At 53.6% G+C, this 23,463-nt stretch overlaps 1 protein-coding gene across 4 annotated transcripts in view; it reads left to right on the top strand.

Annotated features, from left to right (window-relative positions):
- Nucleotides 1–1,804: 1,804 nt before the first annotated feature.
- The window catches only part of Hspg2 (heparan sulfate proteoglycan 2), a 100,031-nt gene continuing 78,372 nt past the window's right edge, over nucleotides 1,805–23,463 (top strand). For all 4 annotated transcript variants that reach the window (XM_048350450.1, XM_048350449.1, XM_048350451.1 and 1 more), the window contains exon 1: nucleotides 1,805–1,944. In XM_048350450.1, coding sequence (XP_048206407.1) covers nucleotides 1,882–1,944 — 63 coding nt within the window. In that variant the 5' untranslated portion in view covers nucleotides 1,805–1,881. The remainder of the gene's footprint in view (nucleotides 1,945–23,463) is intronic.

Genomic DNA, 23,463 nt, shown 5'->3' with positions numbered 1-23,463 from the left:
TAGGCTGGTGTGACTTCCTGTTCACTGTGTCACTGAGATCATCAGCTGTGATTTACCACAGGAGCATCTGCAATGCATTGGCAGGGTCTATGACAAGGTCCAGGATGAGAGCTTATATGCCTCTGGCTCTAAAGCTGTGACCAGTAGGACAGGGAGCAGGGTTAGGAGGATGTCTCTGTTGAGTACAGAGTATCCATGTGGAGGCACTGGAGTTCATGCGTAAGAAAAATGTAGCTGAGGGGCTGGGAATATGGCCTAGTGGTAGAGTGCTTGCCTCGCATACATGAAGCCCTGGGTTCGATTCCTCAGCACCACATAGACAGAAGTGGTGCTGTGGCTCAAGAGGTAGAGTGCTAGCCTTGAGCAAAAAGAAGCCAGGGGACAGTACCCAGGCACTGAGTTCAAGCCCCAGAACTGCCCCCCCCCACCCCCCGAACAAAAAAAAAAGAAAAATGTAGGTGAGCGCCAGTGGCTCACGCTTGTAATCCTAGCTACTCAGAAATCTGAGATCTGAGGATCATGGTTCTAAACTAGCCAGGAAAGGAGATTCTTATCTCCAGTTAATCACCCAGAAGCCAGAAGTGGAGCTGTGGCTCAAGTGGTAGAGCCCCATCCTTGAGTGAGAAAAGCTAAAATACAGAGCCCAGGCCCTAAGTTCAAGCCCCAGTACCATCAGAAAGCAGGAAGGAAGGAAGGAAGGGAGGGAGGGAGGGAGGGAGGGAGGGAGGGAGGAAGGGAGGGAGGGAGGGAGGGAGGGAGGGAGGGAGGGAAAAGGAAGAAAGACGTGAAAATGTAAAGTATACAGAAGCGAGGTCTGGCATGTGACTTGTTAGTGTACGGACAATGTGTGTGTGTGAAACCACTTGTCTATGCTTTGTGGCTTGCTGGGACATTGAATGGGTGAGAACCTGAGTGTGTATGTCAGATGCAAGAGTGTGAGTGAAGCTTTGGAAGTGCCCTGAGTGTCCTTGGAAGAAGTCTGGGTGCAGGGCTGTGAACGTGTTCCTGGGGAGGGGACGGGCTTGTTGGAGGAGAAAAACAGGGGGCTGGGGATGTGGCTCCATGTAGCACACGGGTCTGGCCTTGCACAAGCTTGATCCCAGCACAGCAGAACAGTTATACTAAGAAACAAAGTTGAACCTAGTACCCAACAGAGCACGCAATTAAAATAGATGCAAAGATTGTGAGTGTCCTTGTCCAGAGTGTCCAGTCAAAGTGGGGAAGGGCGTCCCGCGTGGGTGTGAAAGGGGGTCCTGGAAAGCTTCCTGCGCGTGTGCGGGGACAGAGGAACAGTCTCAGGAGTGTGAAAGTTGGGGGACCACGCGGGGTGCTCGGGGTCCAGCTGGAGCTGACAGCCCGGGCCTGGTCCCAACCCACATGCCAGGCCTCCGCTCCCGCGGAGGGGGTTGGGGATCCGAACAAAGGCCCAGTCTGCTGCTTTCGGGAGCCCAGCCCGAGGTTCGTGGGCGTGGCCTGAGCCGTGGGGGCGTGGCGGAATTTCGAGTGGAGGAGCCTGGTGGTCTGGGACCTGGCTCTAGGGGGCGGGGCCTTGGCCTGAGGGGGCGGAGAAGGAGATCGGAGTCGGGGCGGGGCGCGCCCCGACAGGGCCGGGGCGTGGCGGCTGACAAGGGGGCGTGGTCTGGATTCGCAGGGGGTGGGGTGGAGGCGAGGAGGTGGGGCCTAGAGCTCCGGGACTGGGCGCCGCGGGGGCGGGGCGGGCGGCCTGGGGGCGGGGAGAGGCGGGGCGGGGCGGGGCGGGGGCGCGGGGAGCGGGGAGCGGGGCTCGGAGAGCGGGCCCCGCGGAACTCTGCTGGACTGCGAGCGGGCGGCTGCGCGCGGCGCCGAGCGGGAGCCGAGGGAGCCAGCGAGCGAGGCCGGGCCATGGGGTGGCGGGCGGCGGGAACGCTGCTGCTGGCGCTGCTGCTGCACGGGCGGCTGCTCGCGGTGAGTGTGTGGGACAGAGGGCCGGGGGTGGGGGGGGGGGCCGCCAACTTGGCTGGGGCTCTGGAGGCTGCGCGGTTGGAACTGTGGCCCGGGACCACAGCGCCCCGCGGAGGACCCCGGGCCGGCCTAGGCGGCCCGGCGCCACCCTGTGGCGTGGGGTTGTCCCCAGGGGACGCCCAGGGTGACCCTGTGTGGGGCCGGGGACTGGGCTGGCCCGCGTGGAGTTGCGTGGGTCTCTGGGTCACGTTGCGGAGGATCAGAGTCGTGCTGGGCATGGCCCGGCCTGCCATTCCTGAGGACTAGGCAAAGAAAGTTCGGGCGGGGTGAGAACTTGGCAGGGCCAGGGTACCCCTGTCTGTGCCAACTTGGCAGAAGCGGCACTCGGTGGTGATGGGGACCTTGTCAGCCCTCGATGGAACTTGACCACACTGCTGTCCCCCTGGGGAGCTTGTCACCAGGCAGGTACAAGTAAAAACTTGAGGGAAACGGGTGGCTTTTGTGGAACATCCCTGGGCCCATGAGTCAAACAGCCCAGGAGCTCAACCAATTCCTGCCCTTCACCTGAGTATCCGTGGCCTGGAGCGAGCTAGCTAATGTCTCCCAGGCCGGCCCACGTGGGCAAAGGGATCTCAAAATGTGGAGCTTCAGGGTAGTTGGAGGCTGGGTTCAGGCCCTGGGAGTGGTGGTCAGGAAGCAGATGGAAGTTTCTCCAGCTTTCCTTTCCCGGGTTTCCAAGGTTGGTGGGGGTGGGGAGTGGAGGGGGGAAGAGCAGCCTGTGTCTGTAATCCAGCCCCATTCTCTGGCCTGGGACGGGCCACACTGGAAAGAAGGAAACTCCTGGGCCCGCAATCCTGAGGCCTAGAAGACACTTGGCAAGAGTGGCCCTGAGGACCTGAGTGACCTCCTGTCTGGGGTGGGTGGGAAGGCAGCCTGTGGCAGAGCAGGGTGGGGCACATCTGGCCCAAAGGTGGTGAGCCCCCTACTAGAAGTGCTCCTAGACAGTCACCCTCTGTCTGAGCCAAGAGAGTGACTTTTCCAACCAGGTCAGTGTTTACCTAGTGACTGATTTTTCTGTCCTTGCCTTGCTGGCTCTCACTCACCTCTGCCCTCCTGAGTCACTTGTTAACCCCCACCACACACATACCCAGACCTGACCCCCTCACTCAGCCAGCCCCACCCAGCCAGCCCTCCTTCCCCAAATCTAAGCAGTCTCTTAATTTATCTGGCCTCTCCCCCCAATACAGCCAGCTGAGCCTGGCACTTGCTTCCCAGTCAACCTGAATTGTAGCTCCCAGCCTTGACCTAGACCTTGAATGTCTTCCCAGCCCAGCAATATTTCCTGAACTCCCCCAGCATTGCCCTCTGATGAGGGGCTTCTCTGTGTAAGGGCTGCATAATGGCAGGAGTGGTAGGTGGAGCTGTTTGCTGTGGGCCTGAGGAATTCCACAGAAATTCTCCAAATAGGGCTGGTCATCTCCAAATAGGGCTGGTCATTTCATTCAACAAATCTTCACTGACCATCACTGGGAATCTAGGCGTTCATTCATTGAATAAAATATTTGCCAAGTACCTACTGTGTGCACCAGCAGGTAGTTGTGGCTGGACAGGTCTTTCTGTGCTTTCTTGGGACCCACAGTCAGGTAGGTCAAGCTGTGGGATTCTAGAGCTTCTGAATCCTGTGTCTTGAATAAGATCAGGTTTGTAGTGCCTTGGGCTTCTCCTGGCACATTGTACTTGATCTCTTCTGCCCTGCTCTTCACTTCCAGGAGGCAGGAGCAAGTGGGGGAGAGTGGGAGGCCAGTTTAGCTAGGTCGAGGGAGTCCAAGCCTCACTCAGGGCAGGAGGCAAGGGGCAGGGACAGTAGGAACAGTGGTCTGTGATTATGTGTGGGAGTAATTTTGGTTCTGGGGAGTGGGAAGAATTGTTGGGTGAAGGGGCTGGGCCTGCATGACTCATGGCCTGCTCTGGCTAGCTGACCCTTTTCTTCCTGTTGGGCCTTGGCCTTCCTTTCTTGGGGCCAGTCCTACAGGGGTCAGGAGTCTTGAAGGGCGCTGGTAGGGATCACTGCTTAGGAGGGAAGTCGCCTGAGATACCTGTTTCCTGCCTCTGCTGGATTTCCTAGCAGGGAAGGTTGCTGGGGGGAGCTAGGGATCCTCCCCTTTCTGCTGTGACCTCAGCCCTCCCCTCCACACAGCTGCTGCCCTGTGCCCCCACCCTATGTTATCCTTCTTGCTCCAGACTTGCCACAGTGAGTGCCCCAGGGATTCAGGAGGGAGGGAAGCTTGAAGGTCCATTCACCATCCTCTCTTAGGCTGAGCTCCCCCAGTCTGAGGAGCCATCCTGGCCCTGCCTGGCTTGGCCTGGGCCTGTTCTCAGTCTGAGTACAGGCAAGTCAGGATCTGTGGGCCTGAGGCCCTGCCTTGTGAGAGTTGAAAAAAGGGTGACAGAAGGTGACCAGGTTCAGGGCTCAGAGAATGGGTGGATACAGTGGAGGGAAGGGAAATCTTAGGTGCCAGGCTAGGTAGTATATATTTAGCCAGGGCCCCACTGTCTGCTGGGTGCTGTGTTGGTTGATTTTTTTTTTTTTTGGCAAATCTGCACAGTACTACCTGCTCACCGCCACTCTGTTGCTGAGAACTGGTTCCAAGCCTAACTTCATTCATATAACCCACAAGGCCCTGGGAAAGAGATCTGGCTACCCTTTTCCTTCTCTGGACTTGTCTCCTGTGTCTTCCTTCTCTGGCATTGCCAGCTGTACTGAACTACGTACACCTCAAGATCTTTGTGCCTGCTGATCCCTGGGCTTGGAACACTTGTCCCTCTGTTTCCTTTCCTTTTGGCCCCAGTTATTCAGCCACTCATCATTCTATGTTTTGTTTTTTGTTTTTTTGCCAGTCCTGGGTTTGGACTCAGGGCCTGAACACCATCTCTGCCTTCTTTTTGCTCAAGGCTAGCCCTCTGCCACTTGAGCCACAGCGCCACTTCTGGCCATTTTCTATATACGTGGTGCTGGGGAATCGAACTCAGGGCTTCATGTATACGAGGCAAGCACTCTTGCCACTAGGCCATATTCCCAGCCCCTCATCATTCTATGTTGCCACTGTCCACCCCACTGTGCTGGGAATGGAACCTAGCACTTACCTGCTAGTCATGTCTTCTATTACTGTTTCACCCACCTTACTGCTTTCTGTTTTCTTATCATCTGACACATGTTTACTCATTTGTTTCTCACATCCTCTGCACAAGCAAGGTTAAGCTCTGCACAAGCAAGACCTTACCGTTTCTGCTCACTCGCATCTTTAGCACCTGACAGGTAGCAAGTGCTCAGTAAATATGCTTACTGAATATATTCAAGCTGTAGTTACTAGAGTGGCTCCCAGTCTCTCGATATTCAGAAGTTAGGGAGTTGGTACCTTGAAGTTCCCCAGACTGTTTGAGCTACTCTCCCACCTGCCTGTGGACTGCTGAGTCCACTTGACTTAAGAACTCCTAGGGATGTGAGGGCAATCTGGCTGCAACATGTTACCCCATTGATTGCCAGGGCTGATTCGGATGATCAGGGTGGCTAGGTGGGTTTCCCCTTCCTCCCTCACTGCTCTGTGTGTGCCTCTCCCAGGGTGCTCAGTCGAAGAGGACGACCATCCTTGACAGAGGACGGGGTCTTCAGTCAAGGGTTTATAAGTAGCTGCACTCCCTTGCTAGAACCTCCAAATAAACTCTCAAGAACTCTTAGGTCAGGGGCTGGGAATATGGCCCTGGATTCGATTCCTCAGCACCACATACACAGAAAAAGCCGGAAGTGGCGCTGTGGCTCAAGTGGTAGAGTGCTAGCCTTGAGCAAAAAGAAGCCAGGGACAGTGCTCAGGCCCTGAGTTCAGTCCTCAGGACTGGCAAAAAAAAAAAAAAAGAACTCTTAGGTCAGGCGCCAGGCAGCATAGTACTATCCCAGGCAAGGAATAGCCGGGTGGGGGGGGTAGAGGGTGTCCTAGGCCTGAGGTGGGCGTGGCTTGGTGACAGTGGAACCTCCTGGAGATGCTGGAGGAAGTCTAGAGCTGGGCTCTGTGACTATCACTTGTAGATTTGTTCTTGAATCTCCTCCTCATCTCCTCCTCTGGGCCTGTACTGACAGTTGAATGAATCCAGGGGCTTTTGGGACCTCCGTGGGTTGGGGTCTGTGGGGTGTCAGGGGCCTCTGCCTCTGGCTTGAGAATGTGGCCTGGCTGCCCCTACCCCCCAGCTCTCCCTCTGAGCTTTATGTACTGGGTGTGTCTGCAGAGGTCTCTGGCTGCCTGGCCTGGGGTGAGAGGCTGGGGTTGGGAGGGAGGGCTGCTCAGGATGCGGAAAGGATCTGGTATTGAATCAGATGAACTTGGAGGGCAGACCTGTGAGTTCTGGACCCTCAGGGACTTGGGAACTAAAAGCTGGGCTCCCAGCCTGGGTCTGTTGCCACCCTACTCTCAGTCCAGTCCCAGCTGTACGAGTCAGACCAGAGGAAGAGGGAGTGTGACCTGAGGGTCTGCATCCCTGTCCCCATGGGAGCCCACTGGCCTTCCCCCTCTCACTCCTGCCCTGGTGGGAGGGGGAGGCTGGACTTAAGATCCCTGCTGGAATGCTGCCCTAGAATGGGCCTTGGCCTCTGTGGCCCTGCCACCCCTCTTGCTCCAAGGGCTTGGCCAGGGCCAGCTGCCCAGCGCCCAGAGCTGGCTGACTGCAGCCCGAAAGTATGTATGGAACTCACTTCGTGGGGAGCCGCCAGCCTCACTACAGAGGCCTGGTGGCGTCGGCCATGTCAATAGTGGCCTTGAGAGGGGAGTAGCTTGTGGCTGCAAGGGGGTGGCCAGGCTAGGGGCACTGACATGAAAACCCCAGAACAAGGTGTCTCTTTCAGGCTTGGGAATGTGGGGACCTTCATGTTTCAGCTGCCACCAGAATCACATTCCCTCCTTCCCACCATATCTGCCTGGATGGGGGCTATGAGGACCTCAGACCATCCCTAGAGTCTGTGACACTAAAGATGTCCTTAACACCAGTTCCTGATTCTTTTCCAGAACTCTTGCCCTGGGGCATGGAGGAAGGTGCTCTATTGCTCTGGATTTAGGGGTGTCTGGGACACAAAGGATCACGGTGTGCACTAAATGAATGAATTGATGCTTCAGGCAGTTAAATATTCTATAAACCAGAGCTCCTAGCAGGTGTGCATTGCACTTAAGATCACCTAGCGAATATTAATGCTGCATCTTCTATGTATTTGACACTGTTCTCGATGTCCAAGTTACCTCAGAGAACAAAAGAAGTCCATTTCCCTCAGTATTATAACTGTGTTATCATGGCTGGAGAAAGACAAATGAGGGAAGCATACCAAGTGGTGGTAGTGTTTGGGAGGGAAAAGAAATCAGGCAGACAGTAAACCAAGATGAGGTGGGGCTGAAGCCCTGATAACATTTGAACAGTCCTGAGACCTGAGGGTGAATGCCCTTCACATATTCCAGGAAGGGTGTTCCAGGCTGAGAGAAGAGCCAGCGTGAGCCCAGAGATAGGGGTGTGCGTAGCAAAGTAGCCAGGACTAGTGAGCTGCTTGAGAGGTGGGGGGGGGGGGGGTAGGGGAAGTGTGGTAGGATGCAGGCAGAGGTGTGGCTGTGGGAAAGGATTGGATTCTGAGTGAAACATCATTAAAAGCCCTAGTCTTGAACAGGATTGCTCTCCTTACTGTGTGGCGGGAAGGGTGAAGGACCAAGTTTAGGCAATGGTAACCTGGTTATGCAACCCAGGGACAGCTAGAGCCTGTACCAAGTGGTGGAGGTAGGAAAAAGTATTTGAGTCTGGAATGAAATCCAGAGGTCCATAGGACTGGCTGGTGGAGTGGGAGGAGCCCAGATAGTGGAGCCTGTACCAGGTGATGGAGGTGGGAAGAAGTGGTTGAGTCTGGAATGAAATCCAGAGGTCCGTAGGACTGGTTGGTAGAGTGGGAGGGGCCCGGATGCCTCCGAAATCTCAGACTTGCACATTGGGGAGGATTGAGCGACCACAGACTGATGGGACAATGCTGGAGGGAGCAGCCCGGCAGGTGTGGGAGGGTAATGGAGAATGGCAGGTGGCGACCAAGGTATGTTGGGATAGGGTGGAGAGATTGACTGAACTGCCAGGGCAGTGGGCCTCTTGCCTTCTCCAGCTGTCTCAGGCTGGGCGTTCTGTGCTGACCTGGGGATGAAGTAGACCTTGCCAGTTGAAGCCATGTATTCAAATCCCTTCCACCTACAGCCTGGCTCCTGGCTCCTGTAGTTGTGCATCTGAGGGGAAGCTCCAGGAGGGCTTTATTCTTGGCCGTTTGCCCAGACCTTGGCAGAGAGCAGGAGAATGTGGTCTAGTGACTGAATTAACTGCCTAGGTAGAGGAGGGTTTGGGAAGGGGCTTCCTTTGGCTTAGCCTCTGGGTCCTATGGTGGGGTAAGTAAGTGGGTAAGTGGAGGGTAAGTAGTGGGCTCAGAGAAAACCACCTTTAAGTCTTGCCTCAGCCCTAGCTGGCTGTGTGACTTGGGGCAAGTAGCTTCACCTCTCTGAGCCTCGGAACAGTTATTTCAATGGAGTGCTTCAATGGAGGTCATGAGAGGATCAGGTGTATACCTGGAATGGCTTCCTGCCAAGGGCAAGGCCACTGTGGTACTTGATGTAGGGCTCCCAGTGTGCAGCATGGCACATCTTTGCTATGGAGCCCGGTGCTGCCCTGGGCTTGAGTGAATGTATGGCTTTATAAAGGTTTTTGAGCCCTGGAAGCTAACTGCTTGTGATCTGTCGTTGCCCTCCTTCCTCCACCATGGCCCAGGCTGCAGCTGCAGGACAGAGTCCACCCTTTTACTCTGATCCCTCCTTCCTGGAGGGGGGCACACCCCAGGGTGTGGCCTGCGAAAGGCTGGAGCCTGCAGCTCGCATCATCATCTCCTTCCCAGATGTGTGCAGTTGGTGGGCTCTGAGCAGCAGAGGGGGGTAGCTAAGTGGCTCCCATGGGTACGGGAAGGATGTTCATGTATCTTGAGGGGAGTGGCAGAGGGGGTGTCTCAGGATTCTATCCCAGCCCCATCCTTCCTCAGGCCCATACTAGAGGAGGCTGGACCTGGCTCTGGACAGGCCTGGGGCCCACCCTCCTTTCTAGGGTTGGTGCCCCATGAAGCAATGGGTCTGACTCCTACCGACTCTCAGAGAACTGGCTGAATTGTGGGGGAAAGATGGACAGACAAGCGCCCGGGAGGGCAGTCTTTGCCTGGCTCCCTCTAATCCCAGCCTGTGGGGAAGGGTCTGGGTAGGGAAGGACTGCAGAGGTGGCTCCAGGTGACTCCAAGATGCTTCTCCTGAGGTAGGGCTGGGGATTCCTAGCTGCTTTTGGCACCTTCCCAGTCCACCTCCAGATCCCTGCCCCTCCTTTCCCTTCCCTGCCTGCCCATGGCTCTCCCCCAGAGAGCCCGCTCCAGCCCCCACCCCCTCCAGCTGACTCATCCTGCTCCTTCTTGGCGGTTCTAGTTTTCAAATAGTTGGGAACTGGGATCATGACTGTTCTTGGATCCTAGCTGAACTAGATGGACTGAGGCTCTGGCCTTACAAACCCTAGTCCCCGCGGCCTCTGTGGCTTGCACAGCTCTTCCTCTCCAGCCCTTTGCCTTCCTGTGACCCAGAGACTGGAGGAACAGAGGCCTTAGAGTTTCACTCTCTGGGCCTGTGGTGTCTCCTCCCTTGAGACCCCCCCAGTTGCTTCAGTCATCATCTTATGCTCACACCTTCTGACTACAGCTCTCACCCTCTTGAGCCAGTCCAGCCATCATCTGGTGTTGGGACCACTCCCCCCCCCCCCCCCAGCATTCTTTGGAGGCTGGCCTTCCTATCTCCATTTTGCAGAGTTGGGGAAACTTGACTCATCAAGCAAGAGAATGGGTGACTCAGCGTCCATCCAACATGGCACACCTGGGAGCCGGGCCCAGGTTGCCCAAGCCAAGTTTTTTCATTCTTCTCTCAGTGGGGCCAGCCGGATGGGCCTTGAGAGAGGAGAGTGGAGGAGAGCTGCACAGAGGAGGTGTGTCTGGGCCTGCCTTGGCGGAGGTTCCCAGTAAGCTGGGCTAGCCTTGTCTGAGGACCTTCCAGGACCTTCCAGGACATTGTGCTGATTGTCTTATCCATGTTATCTATTGTCTCATAAGAGTTTCCAACAATAAGGAAGGCCTCAGAGAACAGGGGCCTGCCCAGGCTCTTAAGGAATGATCTGGATGGGCTTTCTGGAGGAGGTGGGTTTCTGAGTAGGTAGGATATGCTGACGGAGAAGGAAGCACTGGGCAGGGCTCCAGGGATCCTCTGTCCCTGAATTGGCATTGTCCATGTTGTTGTCCAGCGCAAGAGCAGGAAGGCCCTTGCCTCTGTTGGAGCTGTTAAAGCTAGAGAAAGAATGAGAGGAAGTCCCCAATATAGCTGAAGTGACATCCATTCCAGCTCCCACCCTGTACCTGGCCAGAGCAGCAGGCCAGGGGTCAAGGCCAGTCCTCCCTGCCCTGGGTCACCACCCAAGCAACCCTCTTCCTTGGGCTTCCATTTTTCTGCTCACAAAGTGGCCTCCTTCCTTTCTTGTCAGAGGGAAAGACTGAGCTGGCCCTAGGAATTGGTGGTGGTCCATTCTCAAACCACCTGGAAAAGCCCACCCTGTCACCAAAGGCACATCCTTCTTCAGTGCCAGGCTCTGGAGCAGGTGAGAGTCTGAGGCTCCTCTCTGTGCCCTCAGGCCTCACACAGCCAGCCTTGGGCCTTTGTGGAGTGAACCAACAGCCAGGGGCATCATCAGTGGCTTTAACCAGGGGAGCATGGCACCAGGAGCCACAAGTCTTTAATATCTCAGAACTTGTTCATTCATTCATTCATTCATTTATTCTGCAGTTGTTCATGCAGGGCCTGTTCTATGTCTGCCCAGTGAGGGGCCTGAGGAAGTTTTCAGGCTCCAAGACTTCTGGGAGTCTCTAGGACTCAGTCCCCTCCCTCTTTTATTCTAGCTACTGCCAGTCCACTATCCTCTCTCTCTCTAGCAGTGATTTGGGGGTGGGGGGAAGGAGGGAGCCTGGGCATTGCCAGGGGAGGTGAGGGGAGGCAAGGGGAGTGGATTCTCAGATGAGCTCATGTCTGTGAGGAATACTGGGGACTGTTTCTGTACTACGTCTTCCTTGAAGGGAAGAGATCCTGGAGCTCAGGGGCTTGGTAGCTCTGAGGAGTTCCTGCCCTTCCCCCACTTCCCTTCCTTTCTTCCCTTTCCTGGGGTGGGTGGGGATGAGAGAAGAAGCAGAGATCTGTCCAAGTCTGGAATTGAGTGAGGAAGTGGGAGGAAAGGGTTAAGGAGCGCAGGTTTCCGCTCCTCTTGGGGCAGGGGTGGGGAGGGGACAGGGACCCGGGCTGGAATGTGTGATAAGATCAAAGCCAGCTGCCTGCCTGGGCCTCACCTCAGTTTCACCTGAGCAGTGAAGGGAATTCTCCTGGCTGGAGGAGGCCGGCCTCTGCTTCAGCTGCCCCTCCCCTCCCCTCCCCTCCCCTCCCCTCCTGCTGCTGGCTCTTAGGAGAGAGGCCCACCTCTTACCTTGGCAAGTGGGAGAGGACTCCCCCCCTCCCCTGCCCCCTCCACAGCTGCCTCACCACTGCAGGTCTGAGCCCAGGACACTGGGTTTTAGTAAAACCAGGACTCTGGCGACGGAGCTGAAGGACTTTACTCAGCTCAGAGAAGAGCCTGGAAGCTCCTTGCATTCTTAGCCCAGAGCCTTCATTTTGTATCACCTCAATCTTTAGCTTGCACTTGGGGACAGTAGTATGGGAGGCCAGAACATCTCTGAGTCCTGTCTAGCACTAAAGCTTTTAGTGCTGTGTGACTTTGAACTGGTAGGCTAATCTCTCTGAGCCTCCACAGTCAGCTAGGAATGCCAGTGCCTACTCTGCGGAGTTTTGGTGGTGATTAAGAGGCCATATAAATGCCTTACAGGCAGAACAGACTTTCATATATAACAGTTGTGCTGTTCCTTTGTGGTTTCCTTGTTCTTCCCTCAAGACCTCCCTTGGGAAATGTGTGAGCCCCACTTTTAGTTTACTGTCCCCTGCCTTGGGAAGGCCTTAATCTCCAGACCCCTCCTCCCCGTTCACACCCCTCCCCATTAGATCTCTGTAGATGGGGGGGGGGAGGCGGAGGGGGGCGGGGAAGCACCTGCTGGCTCCCTTGCCTTGGTGGTGTGAAGTTGACCCTCCTGTACTGACTGACTTGGCCTGTGGCCCAGTGCCCCAGGTCTCCCCAGCCCAGCTATGTGGCTGCTGGGTGGCCCCAGGATAGCCCAAGTGGGGAGGAGCTGGCCCTAGGGTGCTGCAGCTGGGCTGCTGGCCCTGGGCGCCACCCTGGCCCTGTGCTGGTTAATGATTACTCTGGGCGCTGGATTGCCCGCCCTCCCAGATCTCTAACCGCTGGTTGCGCCTGAGGTATGTCAGCCAGTGGCCTGGGTGTTCCCTGCTTTAATGTGGTAGGTCTGATTTGGGGCACTTGGGGTGGGGAGCAGAGAGCCCCCCCCCCTCCAGTCATAGATGAGCCTGGCAGCTTGTGTTCCTGCCATCTGGGGTCTGATTGGGATCCATAGACTCGGGGTGCCGCCCCGAGCAAGCAAGCCCCTTCTAGCACAAACCTCTGCCCCCTCCTCCGCCAGGCTTATTGCTGCCCAGGAGCCCCAAGTGAAAGGCATGGTGGTGGTTAGAGCGTTGATGCTTGACCTCCAAGCCCAGCCTAGCTTCTCTGGGCTGTGTGACCTTGGAGAAGTCACTTCACATTTCTGAGTACCTGCTTCCTAATCTCAGAGAAGGGAGTGCTAATCTCTGCTCTGCAGGTATCAGCTAAGGTGAAGGATGTATTTAGCCCCTAATGAATACCTGAGGAATCACAGTAATTATTCTATTACCGTTCCTGGCTCTGATCTTTGGAGAAAGTGCAAGTTGAATCAGACTCTTGGATCAGTCATCAGGTGACAGTGGCCTGTAGAGATGAGCTGGAGGGTTTGGGAAAAGGCAGGCATTTGAGGACATCCCAGAGGATCAGTACGATGAACAGCCTAAGGCTGGAGATGACTCCGGATTTCCCTAGGCCACCCTCGGCCCTCTCAATGTGGTTTCTCCCAGCCTGGATCCTTCCTGGACTGGGTCCTGGGGCCTGCATAGGCCCAGAGTGGAGAAGGAAGAACTATTTATTCTGATGGCACCAGGGCATTCCCCCTCCTGCAGCTATTTTGAGAGCCCTGGAGAGCAGGGGCGATGGTTAAATTAGGTAATGTTACTGCAGAAGGAATGTCTGAAGTGGTCAGCGGCTGGCCTGGCTGCCTGCAGAGGCTGTGGGGAGAGGACAGGCCCCTCATTCTGCATCTGATTCAGCTGCAGCCTGGAGCTACAGCTCTGGCTGCTTTATAAGGTGATGAAGGGAGGGCAGGCTGCTGGGAGCTGCTGCTCCCAGGGGAGGTTCGTGGGAGGGGGTGGGGGACATGGCTAGGGCCTCTTCTTGGCTGGCCTAGCAAGGAGCTGGAGTAGGGGGCCTGGCTTACATGTCCACAGCTCCATACATGTGTGGCTGTTGCTCCAGGTGGGTGGGGCTTAGGATGGCGTGAGCCTGGGAAGGAAGGATGGGTGACTTGGCCTGGAACCCGCTTCTGCCCCTTTCTAGCCTTCTGTGCTCATCCACAGTAGTGAAAGATGGTTCCAGTCCCGTAGGAGGTGTTTTGTTTTGTTTTAATCATAAAACCAACAAGAAGAAAAACATAGCATGCTTTTGTGGAGAGGCCTACTATGTGCCTAGTGGGATCAAAGCCCTTTACTTCCCTGTGATTCTAAAAGTGGTCCAAATACCCACAGCTTGGGCCTTACCTAGAAGCTCTTAAAAAATGTGGAGTCTCAGGCCCCATGCACACCCACTGCATCCATACTTGGTCATGTTAAGGACCCCTGGGTTATTGGTGTACAGATTAAAGAGGAGAACTGTGAAGGAAAAGGAGTAGGAGCCTAGGAGAAGGGACATCAGAGGGGCTGCCGAGGCTTGGTCACTGCCTAGGCTTGATCATTTGTCACTGCTGTTTCCAGGACTGAGTCCATCTGACAGCAAATGTGTGAGGAACACCTACTGTGTCCCAGCCCTAGGGAAGTATCCTGAACTCTTCCCCAATTGTCTGGACCTTTTATTATAGAGAATAACAAAACTCACCGCTATTGATTTAGCATGCAACTTGTGCTATATACTAAGCACTTGACAGGCATTCTCTTTAAAAAAAAAAAAATTCTTGGGCTGGGGATATGGCCTAGTGGCAAGAGTGCTTGCCTCATATACATGAAGCCCTGAGTTCGATTCCTCAGCACCACATATATAGAAAATGGCCAGAAGTGGCACTGTCACTCAAGTGGTAGAGTGCTAGCCTTGAGCAAAAAGAACCAGGAACAGTGCTCAAGCCCTGAGTTCAAGCCCCACGACTGGCAAAAAAAAAAAAAAAATCTTCAGTCTCTATAAATGGAGATAATGATGATGATGATGGTGATGATGATGATGGTGATGATGGTGTTAGCCAGGCACTGGTGGCTCATGCTTGCAATCCTAGCTACTCGGAAGGCTGAGATCTGAGGATGGCAGTTCAAAGCCAGCCCAGGCAGGAAAGACCATGAAACTCTTATCTCCAATAAACTACCCAGAAAAATCCAGAAGTGGCACTGTGGCTCAAGTGGTAGAGAGCTAGCCTTGAGCACAGAGAGGCTCAGGGACAGAGCCCAGGCTCTGAGTTCAAGCCCCGGATTGGGGGATGAGGGGAAAGAATCTCACAAACTTTCCTGCCTGGGCTGACTTGGAACATTGATCCTCAAATCTCAGCCTCCTGAGTAGCTAGGTTCCCAGTATGTAAGCCAATGTTATAATTAAATTAACTTCAGTAAATATTTACTAAGATACCTTCTGAGCATTGGGAAGTATCTGAGATTTACACACAAACACAACATTCTCTCTCTCTCTGTCTTTCTGTCTGTCTGTCTGTCTCTCTCTCTCTCACACACACACACACACACACACTACACAGAACACCCACTGAACAAAGAAACTAACCTAGAGGGCTGGGATGTAGCTTAGTAGTAGAGCACTTGCCTAGTAGCATGCTTGAGTCCTGAATTCATTCCCTTGTACCCCAAAACAACAATAGAACAACTTGGTATTTGTCCCCAAGGAGCTTTGGTTCCTGTACAGTGACTTAGGGACTAAATTTGTAGTGCTCTAAAGTAAAAATTAAGGGAGGGATGAGAGAATGACTGAAGGGGTGACATTAATCAAGATGCATTGTACTCACAAACTGATTTGCTGAATGGTGACCTATTTGTACAGCTACTTAAAGATAATAAAAATATAATTTGAACTCAGGGTTTAGGCACTGTCCCTGAGCTTTTCTGTTCATGGCTAGTACTCTACCACTCAACAGCTCCACTTCTTTTGTTTTTGGTAGTTTAATGGAAGTAAGAGTCTAACAGACTTTCCTGCCCAGTCTGGCTTCTAACTACAATTCTCAGATCTCAGCCTCTTGCGAAGCTAGGATTACAGGTGTGAGCTACCAGCACGAACAAAATAAAAACTTTGTGTTTCCTTTGGCCAGTCCTGGGGCTTGAACTCAGGGCCTGGGCACTGTCCCTGAGCTTCTTTTGCTCAAGGCCAGCACTCTACCACTTGAGCCACAGCACCACTTCTGTCTATTTCTGTGTATGTGGTGCTGAGAAATCGAACAAAGAGCTGCATGCATGCTAGGCAGTACTCTACCGCTAAGCCACATTCCTAGCCCCACCCCCCACCCCAATTTTTTAAAGCAAAGATTAAGGCTTGTCGAGCCACATGGTGACTGCTCTGTGCCTTGAATGATGAGGGCCATGTTAGTGGCTGGTCAAGGAACTGCATTGCATGAGGAGGGAATAGTTGAAAGGCCACCTAGAAGTGGGCCAATGGGCCTGTGCTCCTTGCAGCAGGTGCTGTCCAGTTTTGGGCCCTGTAGGGCCTGAGATAAGGGGATAGGCATGACCTAGCTGGGCATTCTTGCCATTAAAATGATTCCCCAAACCCTAGGACTCCACCAGCGGGAGCCACAGCTTTGTGTTCACAAAGCTCAGGCTCCTTCACCAGCTGGGATCTTCCATCATCCTTCTGCCTTTCCCTTTTGTCAGAAAATCAAAGATTATAAATGACCCGTCAGAACTTCTGGTCTGCGCCTGATAACGGCTGTAGCGACAGAATTCGGGCCAAAGGCACGGAGTCTTGATGTCTTGATTAACGAGGCTGACTTACCATACACGTAGGATTTCCGCCAGGCCTTGCCAGGGCTCACAAATAATGCTGAATGGGAGGGAACACAGTGTGGGGCCAGGCTGTTCCATGGCACCTCTGCCACTTATGCCCAGAATGGCTGGTTTCCATCTTTGGGCTTTTTTTTTCTTTTGCCAGTGCTCAAGGTTAGCATTCTACCACTTGAGCCACAGTGCCACTTCTGGCTTTTTCTATAAACATGGTGCCGAGGAATCGAACCTAGGGCTTCATGTATACAAGGCAAGCTCTCTACCACTAGGCCATAGTCCCAGCCCCTGTTTCCTCCTTGTAAGTGAAGATAACCCAGATTTTGGGCTTTGCTCTGGAATCTGTGATGGCAGTTGATACTGTCCTGTAATGGTAGTTGTGAGCCACGTGTGACAATTGAAATATATTTCATAAAGTCTTATTAATGATTTTGTGTGTGCATGTGTGCATATATGTGTGTGTGAGAGAGGCCTGGGGTTTGAACCCAGGGCCTGGTTGCTGTTGCTGAGCTTTTGTGCTCAGGCTAATGCTCTACCAGTTGAGCCATAGCCCCACTTCTGGCTTTTTGATGCTTAATTGGTGATTAAGAGTCTCACTGGGCTGGGAATATGGCCTAGTGGCAAGAGCGCTTGCCTCGTGTAGATGAAGCCCTGGGTTCAATTTCCTAGCACCACATATACAGAAAACAGTCAGAAGTGGTGCTGTGGCTCAAGTGGCCGAGTGCTAGCCTTGAGCAAAAGGAAGCCAGGGACAGTGCTCGGGCCCTGAGTCCAAGGCCCAGGACTGGCAAAAAAAACAAAAACAAAAAGTCTCACTGACTTTTCTGCCCAAGCTAGCTTTGATCTGTGATCTTCAGACCTCAGTCTCCTGAGTAGCTAGGATTATAAGTGTGAACCACTGGTGCCTGGCTCATATTAATGAATTGTAAGTAATATTTTGGTTCCTCGGTTATGCTGGCTACATGGTAGGCCCCCAGTATTCAGATGTGGCCTCTTATGGATGGGACCGATACAGGATATCTTCAACTCTGTAGATAGCTCTTGTTGAGTGGGAGGCATGGCTTGAGTGGCAGAATGGCTTGCCTGGCAAGTAAGAGGCCCTGGGTTCAAAACCCTAGAGCTACCCTTTTCCTCTCACAAAAGTCCTTGTTGAGCAGAGCTGCTGTGTACAGGGAACGACAAATCCAGAGTACACAAACCCAAGCTGCCAGAGTCACTGTGGTACCTCGTCCCATTCGGAGCTACATGGGGTCTCTTTGTACCAGTACTGGAGCTTGAACTTAGTACCTGAGTGCTCTCCCTTCGCTTTTTCACTCAAGGCTAGAACTCTGCCAATTTCTCTGTGAATGTACAAAATCATATGATCTGGCAACTCAAGGGTTCTAGAAACTTGGATTCTTTTTCCTAGACATCTTGTTTCTGAATGCTATTGATAGATGAGGAGAGAGCCCAACTTTCTGTTGATGGTGATTTCTAAGTGTTGGGGAAGGTCCACGATCATGGTGACTTCCTCCTCCTGGACGGAAGTGGGTGGAAATGGACAGTTCTTTGCAGGTGGCAAGGTGCTTGTGGCACCCAGTCCTCATCTGGATGGAGGATGGATATGGTTGCATCTCTCAGCATCTCAGTGCATCTCAGTGGTGCTGGGGTTTGAACTCATGACCTCATGCCAGGTAGGCATTCTATAACTCGAGCCATGGCCCCTAGTTTTTATTTGTTTTTTAAAATTTTAGTCATGGGGCTTGAACTCAGGGCTGTTGCTGAGTTCTTTTGCTCAAGGCTAGTGTCACAGCTGAGTCACAGCTCCAATTCCAGTTTCCTGATGGTTAATTGGAGATAAGAGTCTCTTGGACTTTTCCTGCCTGGGCTAGCTTTGAGCTGCGATCGTTAGACTTCAGCCTCCTGAATAGCTAGGATTATAGGTATGAGCTACAAGCTCCCATCTTTCATTATTTTTTGTTTAATAAGGTCTTAGTATTTTTCTTATTTTTTTTTTTTTTTTTTTTTTTTGCCCTGGCTAGCCTGGACCATGATCGACTTACACTATTGAGCCAGCTTTTTCTGTTAAAGTTTGGACCTCTGGGAACATTTTTGTCTGGGCTGGCATCAAACCATGGTCTTCCCTATCTCAGTCTCCTGGGTATCTGGGATTACAGGTATGAGCTTCTGCACCTGGCTCTAATCCTGCTTTCTTGAAGTCCCCACATTTGCCCCTTGCCTCAGGAATCATGACTTGGTTCCATTCAGCCCCTTTAATTTCCCACTGGATCTCTGTGTCTGGCTTTGCTCTTCTCCTTGCGCAGCTGCTAGACCCTCCATGTCCAATCTCCAAGATTCCCATTGTTGGTTCCCAGTGGGGAGAGGGAGGAAGGCCGTCCTCCCTGGTGTCCATAGTCCCCTGCTCCCCACAGAGGTGCCGGCTGCCGGGGGGCCCTCAGCAGGGCAGGGATGATGGTTTGTTGTGACGGGGGCAGCGGGCAGCCTGCCCGTTCCAACATGCCTGGATCTGGGCGCCAAGCCTGCTGTTTGCAGTTGGCCAGGCCTTAAGTTGGCTCAGTGCCCACAAGGACCGGCCTTCTCTGGCACCCTAGTAACAAAGGCAACTCGTGGGCTTCTTTGTGCTCAGGAGCATGGGGAGCTGGGCCTGGGCCTGGGGTTGAGGGGTATGTCTAACAATCCAGGTGGCCTGGCTACTAGGTACTAGTGCTGAGTGCCACAAGGTCAGGCAGGCTGAGGCAGTGTGCAGACTCTCAGGGAGCAGGCAGGCAGCTTCCATGGGCAGTTCAGGTGTGGAGGGTGTGCACCTGTTGTTCACCTGTCTAGGGAAGAGCTTAGAGGCCAGACAGACCCTCAACACAGCCCCATGCATAGTTGCCTCCAGTTCTCATTCCATGGGGGGGAGGTGGGTGGACTTGATATTGCTGGTTCATGGACAGGGAGGACATTGAGGCCCAGCAAAGAGCAAAGCAACTTGTCTGAGAGCCCTGGCTGGGTAAGAGAAGAGCTGACTCGGTGGTCTGTACCCTGCCTACTTTGCCAACAAGGAGGATTGGATCCTGGTCTTTTCAGTGACAAGGACAAGTCCCTGAGCCTCACTGTCCTCATCCAGATAGTGGGGGTGCTTAGCTCTTGGGTAAGGTAGTTACAATCTTTAGATAACTGGCCTAACTGTTTCTAGAGCATTCTGAAGATCCTCCTGCTTTGGGTTGTTACAGCTGCTGTTCCCCTGACTGGGAGTGTTCTTCCAGTACACCTCTGCCTGGCCCCTTCCCCATTCCTCTGTGCTCCTAAGTGTCACTCTTCTGGTCTATGTCGAAACCATGCACCCTGCCACTCCCTGACCCCTGAGCCTGCACTGTTTCTCTTCTTGTCATTTAATATATTAATCTTTGGCCTGTCTGGCTCCAGCTAGAGTGTCACCCTCAGAGGGCTCATAGAGCCTGATCCTGTCCGCTGCTTCCTTTCTTGCTAATACGGGCCTTGCTGGATCCCACAATCCCTTGGGGGCCTTCTTAAGTCCTTTGCTTAGGGACAGTGCTCAGTGCCATGAATTTCATAGGTGCTTTTGTCCCTTCCCTGTTGGGTGAGGAGGAGAGGTACTGTAGCGGCTGGCCCCTTGGGAGTCATCTGAACCCAGGCCTCACACTGCTGCCCTGTGTTGGATGGATGAGATGCCAGCCTTTGCTCAAACTGGGGACTCAGAATAGGACTAAATGAACCAGATTTAGGGGTGGCTTCTCCGTCCTGTGAGGCTACCTCTTCCAGCCTTCTCCTCTCTTGGGATTGGTCAGTTATAGCAGAATTCACTATTTGAGAGTGAAGGAAGCCTTGGCTGGGGAGGCCCCACAGCTGGGGCAGGAAACAGAGGGTCAGCCCAGTTTTCAGTGTCCTCAGGCCATCTAAGGCAGGTGGACAGCATGTTCCTTAGGCAGCAGACATGCCTGGTCAGAGGTGACAGGCAGCAGGAGATTTACTATTTCCGGTAACCTGAGTCCCTGGGATGTAGTTTTCTCCCTGCCAAGGACGAGCACCCCTCACTTGCCAGCCCTTCCTGCTATTTCCTCAGCAGGGCCTGTCTGTCTGGGGCCTGAGGACATGTGAGAGGGCTCACCTGCAGGTCCCAGACGCTGGGCCCCCTCCAAGATCTGTCTGTGGGGCTTCTTAGCCTGACCTTGAGGCAGCCCTGTTCCCAAGGAGAGGAGGAGTGTCTGTGGAAGGTGAACAGAGGCCCCCGTCCTGGGCCTACCCTTTTGCTAGAGCCACCGGATCCTTGCTATGACCTCAACAGGCAGGTGCCCAGCGCAGCTCATCCCTGCTCCATGGCCATGATGCTGGGAGACATCAAATCAAGGCTCCCCACAGCCACGAGTGTCAGATCTAGGATGAGAACTCAGGGCTCCTAACCCTGGCTGGCCACCCTTGACGTTCTCTCCTTCTCTGGGCTCATGTCCACTTCCAATAAGTGAGGGTATTAGTCAGGGGATCCATTTCAGCCCTGGTTGTCCAGGATCCAGGAATATCTTCTGTAGGCATGCCCCCCTCTGCAGAGTTGCCTAGCCCAGGAGTGGGGAGCAGAGCAGGAACTGTTTGTTCTCCCCAGGGGCAGGTTCTTGGGGGAGGGATGAGGTGATACTTACCCCTAGTAAAGGGTCAGACCCTAAGGACTTGGTTGCTCTGTTGAACTTTAGTGATGTGGTCATGCTTATTCTCATTTTAGCTGAAGGAACAGAGAGGTGCCCAGGGCAGCCCAGCTACAAAGCTTGCTACCTTCCAGTGTCCAGTCAGTTCCCAGTGATGTGAGGATGGCATGGGGCCAGCACTCGTTTTCTTGGATGGCTTTGATTTATTCATAAAATATAGCCAAGGTCCTAGTACTTCTAAAAAAGTTATTAACATGTCATACAAAATTGAATACATTGCCCAGGCTACTTCTAACACCCGGAAGTAGCCCAGAAATCCTTTGTTCAACAGTTGTTGGTTTTTTTTTTTTAAATTTTGCTTCAGAAAATATGGTCAGTGGTAATTATGGGTGTGTGAGAGTTCAGAGTGGAGAGAGGCGCGTGGGCTGGAGCCAGCTGGAAGCTCAGAGGTTAGAGGACTAGAGGATTGTGGCCAAAGCCCATCTCACAGGCTGTGAGAAAGCTCCCTGTGGGCCTGCAGGGGGGACCCTGTGTAAGGAACCTCCAAGGTTGTCCCAGAGCCCCAACCCTCAGAGCCCCCACCATCCAGCTCTAGTTAAGGCATTGGCTTCAGTCCTTGCCCTCCCTAGGGGCTTTCCTGGGTAAAGGGCCTGGGGGTGAGGAGCAGCAAGGCCTGCATCCTGGAACTTGAGCGCGAGGGGACTGAGCTGACCCCAGCCAGCCAGCTCCCTATCCTCCCCTTCTCCTCCTCCAGCCTGCTGTGGAGGCCCTGGCCCTGAGACCACAGCAGCTGTCAGCAGGGAAGGGTGACAGAAGAGGGCCAGAGTTGACTTCCCAGCCTGCCCCTCTTCCCCTGCTTGGGGCAGGCCCAGAACTCCTGCCAGCTGTTGTAAGCAGCTGTTGTGCTTAGTTCCAGAGGCTGCGCTGGGCATTCCTCCTCCTCCAGGGCATCTTCCCACTGTCCTTCCCAGCGCTGCCCTGGGTGGGGAAGGGCTGGGGCACGTGGGGGAGCAGCATGGGTCACATCCTCTGGCTCCTTTGATCCAGATCTGAAGAAACAGAAATGAATGCTCTGTTTTCATAGAAGAGAAAACAGATCCAGAGAGGCCAAGGGACTTGCTGGAAGTCACACCAGTGCTTTGCAAGCTCACTTCTGCTCTCTGGTTCCCAGCCCAGGCTTCTTCCTGCTCCTTCCGCCAAGGTTTGTTTGTGGACTAAGTGATGCTCTGGAATTCCTGGGTTTGATTTCTGGCTTGATCATTTTGTATTCTGAGGAGCCATGGGGAATGGAGCTGCCATTTTCTTTTTGGTTTTAGGCAGCACTGGGATTTGAACTCAGAGCACTGAGCCTGCAGCTCTTCCTCACTTGAGCTTTAGTTATTTTTCAGATAGGGTCTCTCTCTTTTTCCTTGAGCTCCAACCATGAACCACCTACTTATACCTCCTGCATAGCTTAGGTTACAAGCATGTCCCACTATACTCAACTTGGTTTTTGGGATAGAGCTTGCTGACATTTTGCATGGGCTAGCCAGAAACTACAATCCTCCCAACTGCTGCCTGTGGAGTAGGTAAGATTATAGATATGAGCTACCCTGCCTGACTGAAACTGCCATTTTCTTCCTTATAAAATGCCATTTTAAGTTGGGCGCCAGTGGTTTACATCTGTAATCCTAGCAGCTCAGGAGGCTGAGATCTGAGGATCATGATTTGGAGCCAGCCAGGGCAGGACAGTTTGGGAGACTCTTACCTCTAGTAAAGTATCAAAAAAGACAGAAGTAGAGCTGTGGCTCAAGTGGTAGCATGCTATCCTTGAGCAGAAAAGCTAAGGGCCAGCTAACCTCTTGGGATTTTTGAGCTAATTAGATAAGATAACCAAGGTAAAGGATTCAGCAGGAGGCCTGGCATGTTTCCATGCCCACAGTGTGCCCAGCCCTCTACATGGTTCTATGGTGCTTACAGACATCACTCACTCATATTTATTCCAGTCAGGATTTATTTGGCACCCACGGTGCTGTCAGGTGCTAGGAAAAGAGCAGTGACAAAATTCCTGCCCTTGCTGTCTCTTATCCCTGTCAGTGGCCAGGGAGACACAGTTTCATGTTAACCACAGAAAGCTCTGGAGTGCTCTGCACACCCTGGGCTTGTTCTTCAGTCACTGCAAGCCAGGACACTGTGACCCAGAGAGGACGGTGCCATGTAGAAGCCAGGACCGGCTCTTCTGAGCGTCACAGCAGCACTGGCCGCAGCTGAGCACAAGCAGCAAGCAGCCTGTGGGCTTCCTGAAGGAGGTGTGTGTGGTGGGGGGCAGGGGCCTCTGATGCCAAATCCCGTAGGGCCTCGAGGACAAGCCAGGAGAAGTTGGGAAAGGTAGGGGATGTAGCCACCCAAGTCTGGGCAGTCACAATTTCAGGAAGGTCTTGTGTAGGGCAAGGCCTCTTGTCCTCCAGGGACCAGGCCCAGCCAGAGCTTTAAATACCCAATGCATCCCAGAATAGCCTCCATTGTCTGGGCCGTGGTTGAAGGAGCCATTGCAGATCCTCAGG

This window comes from Perognathus longimembris, chromosome 7, assembly GCF_023159225.1.
Source record: "Perognathus longimembris pacificus isolate PPM17 chromosome 7, ASM2315922v1, whole genome shotgun sequence".
Lineage (NCBI taxonomy): Eukaryota > Metazoa > Chordata > Mammalia > Rodentia > Heteromyidae > Perognathus > Perognathus longimembris.
This window is presented reverse-complemented; position numbering and strand designations above follow the sequence as displayed.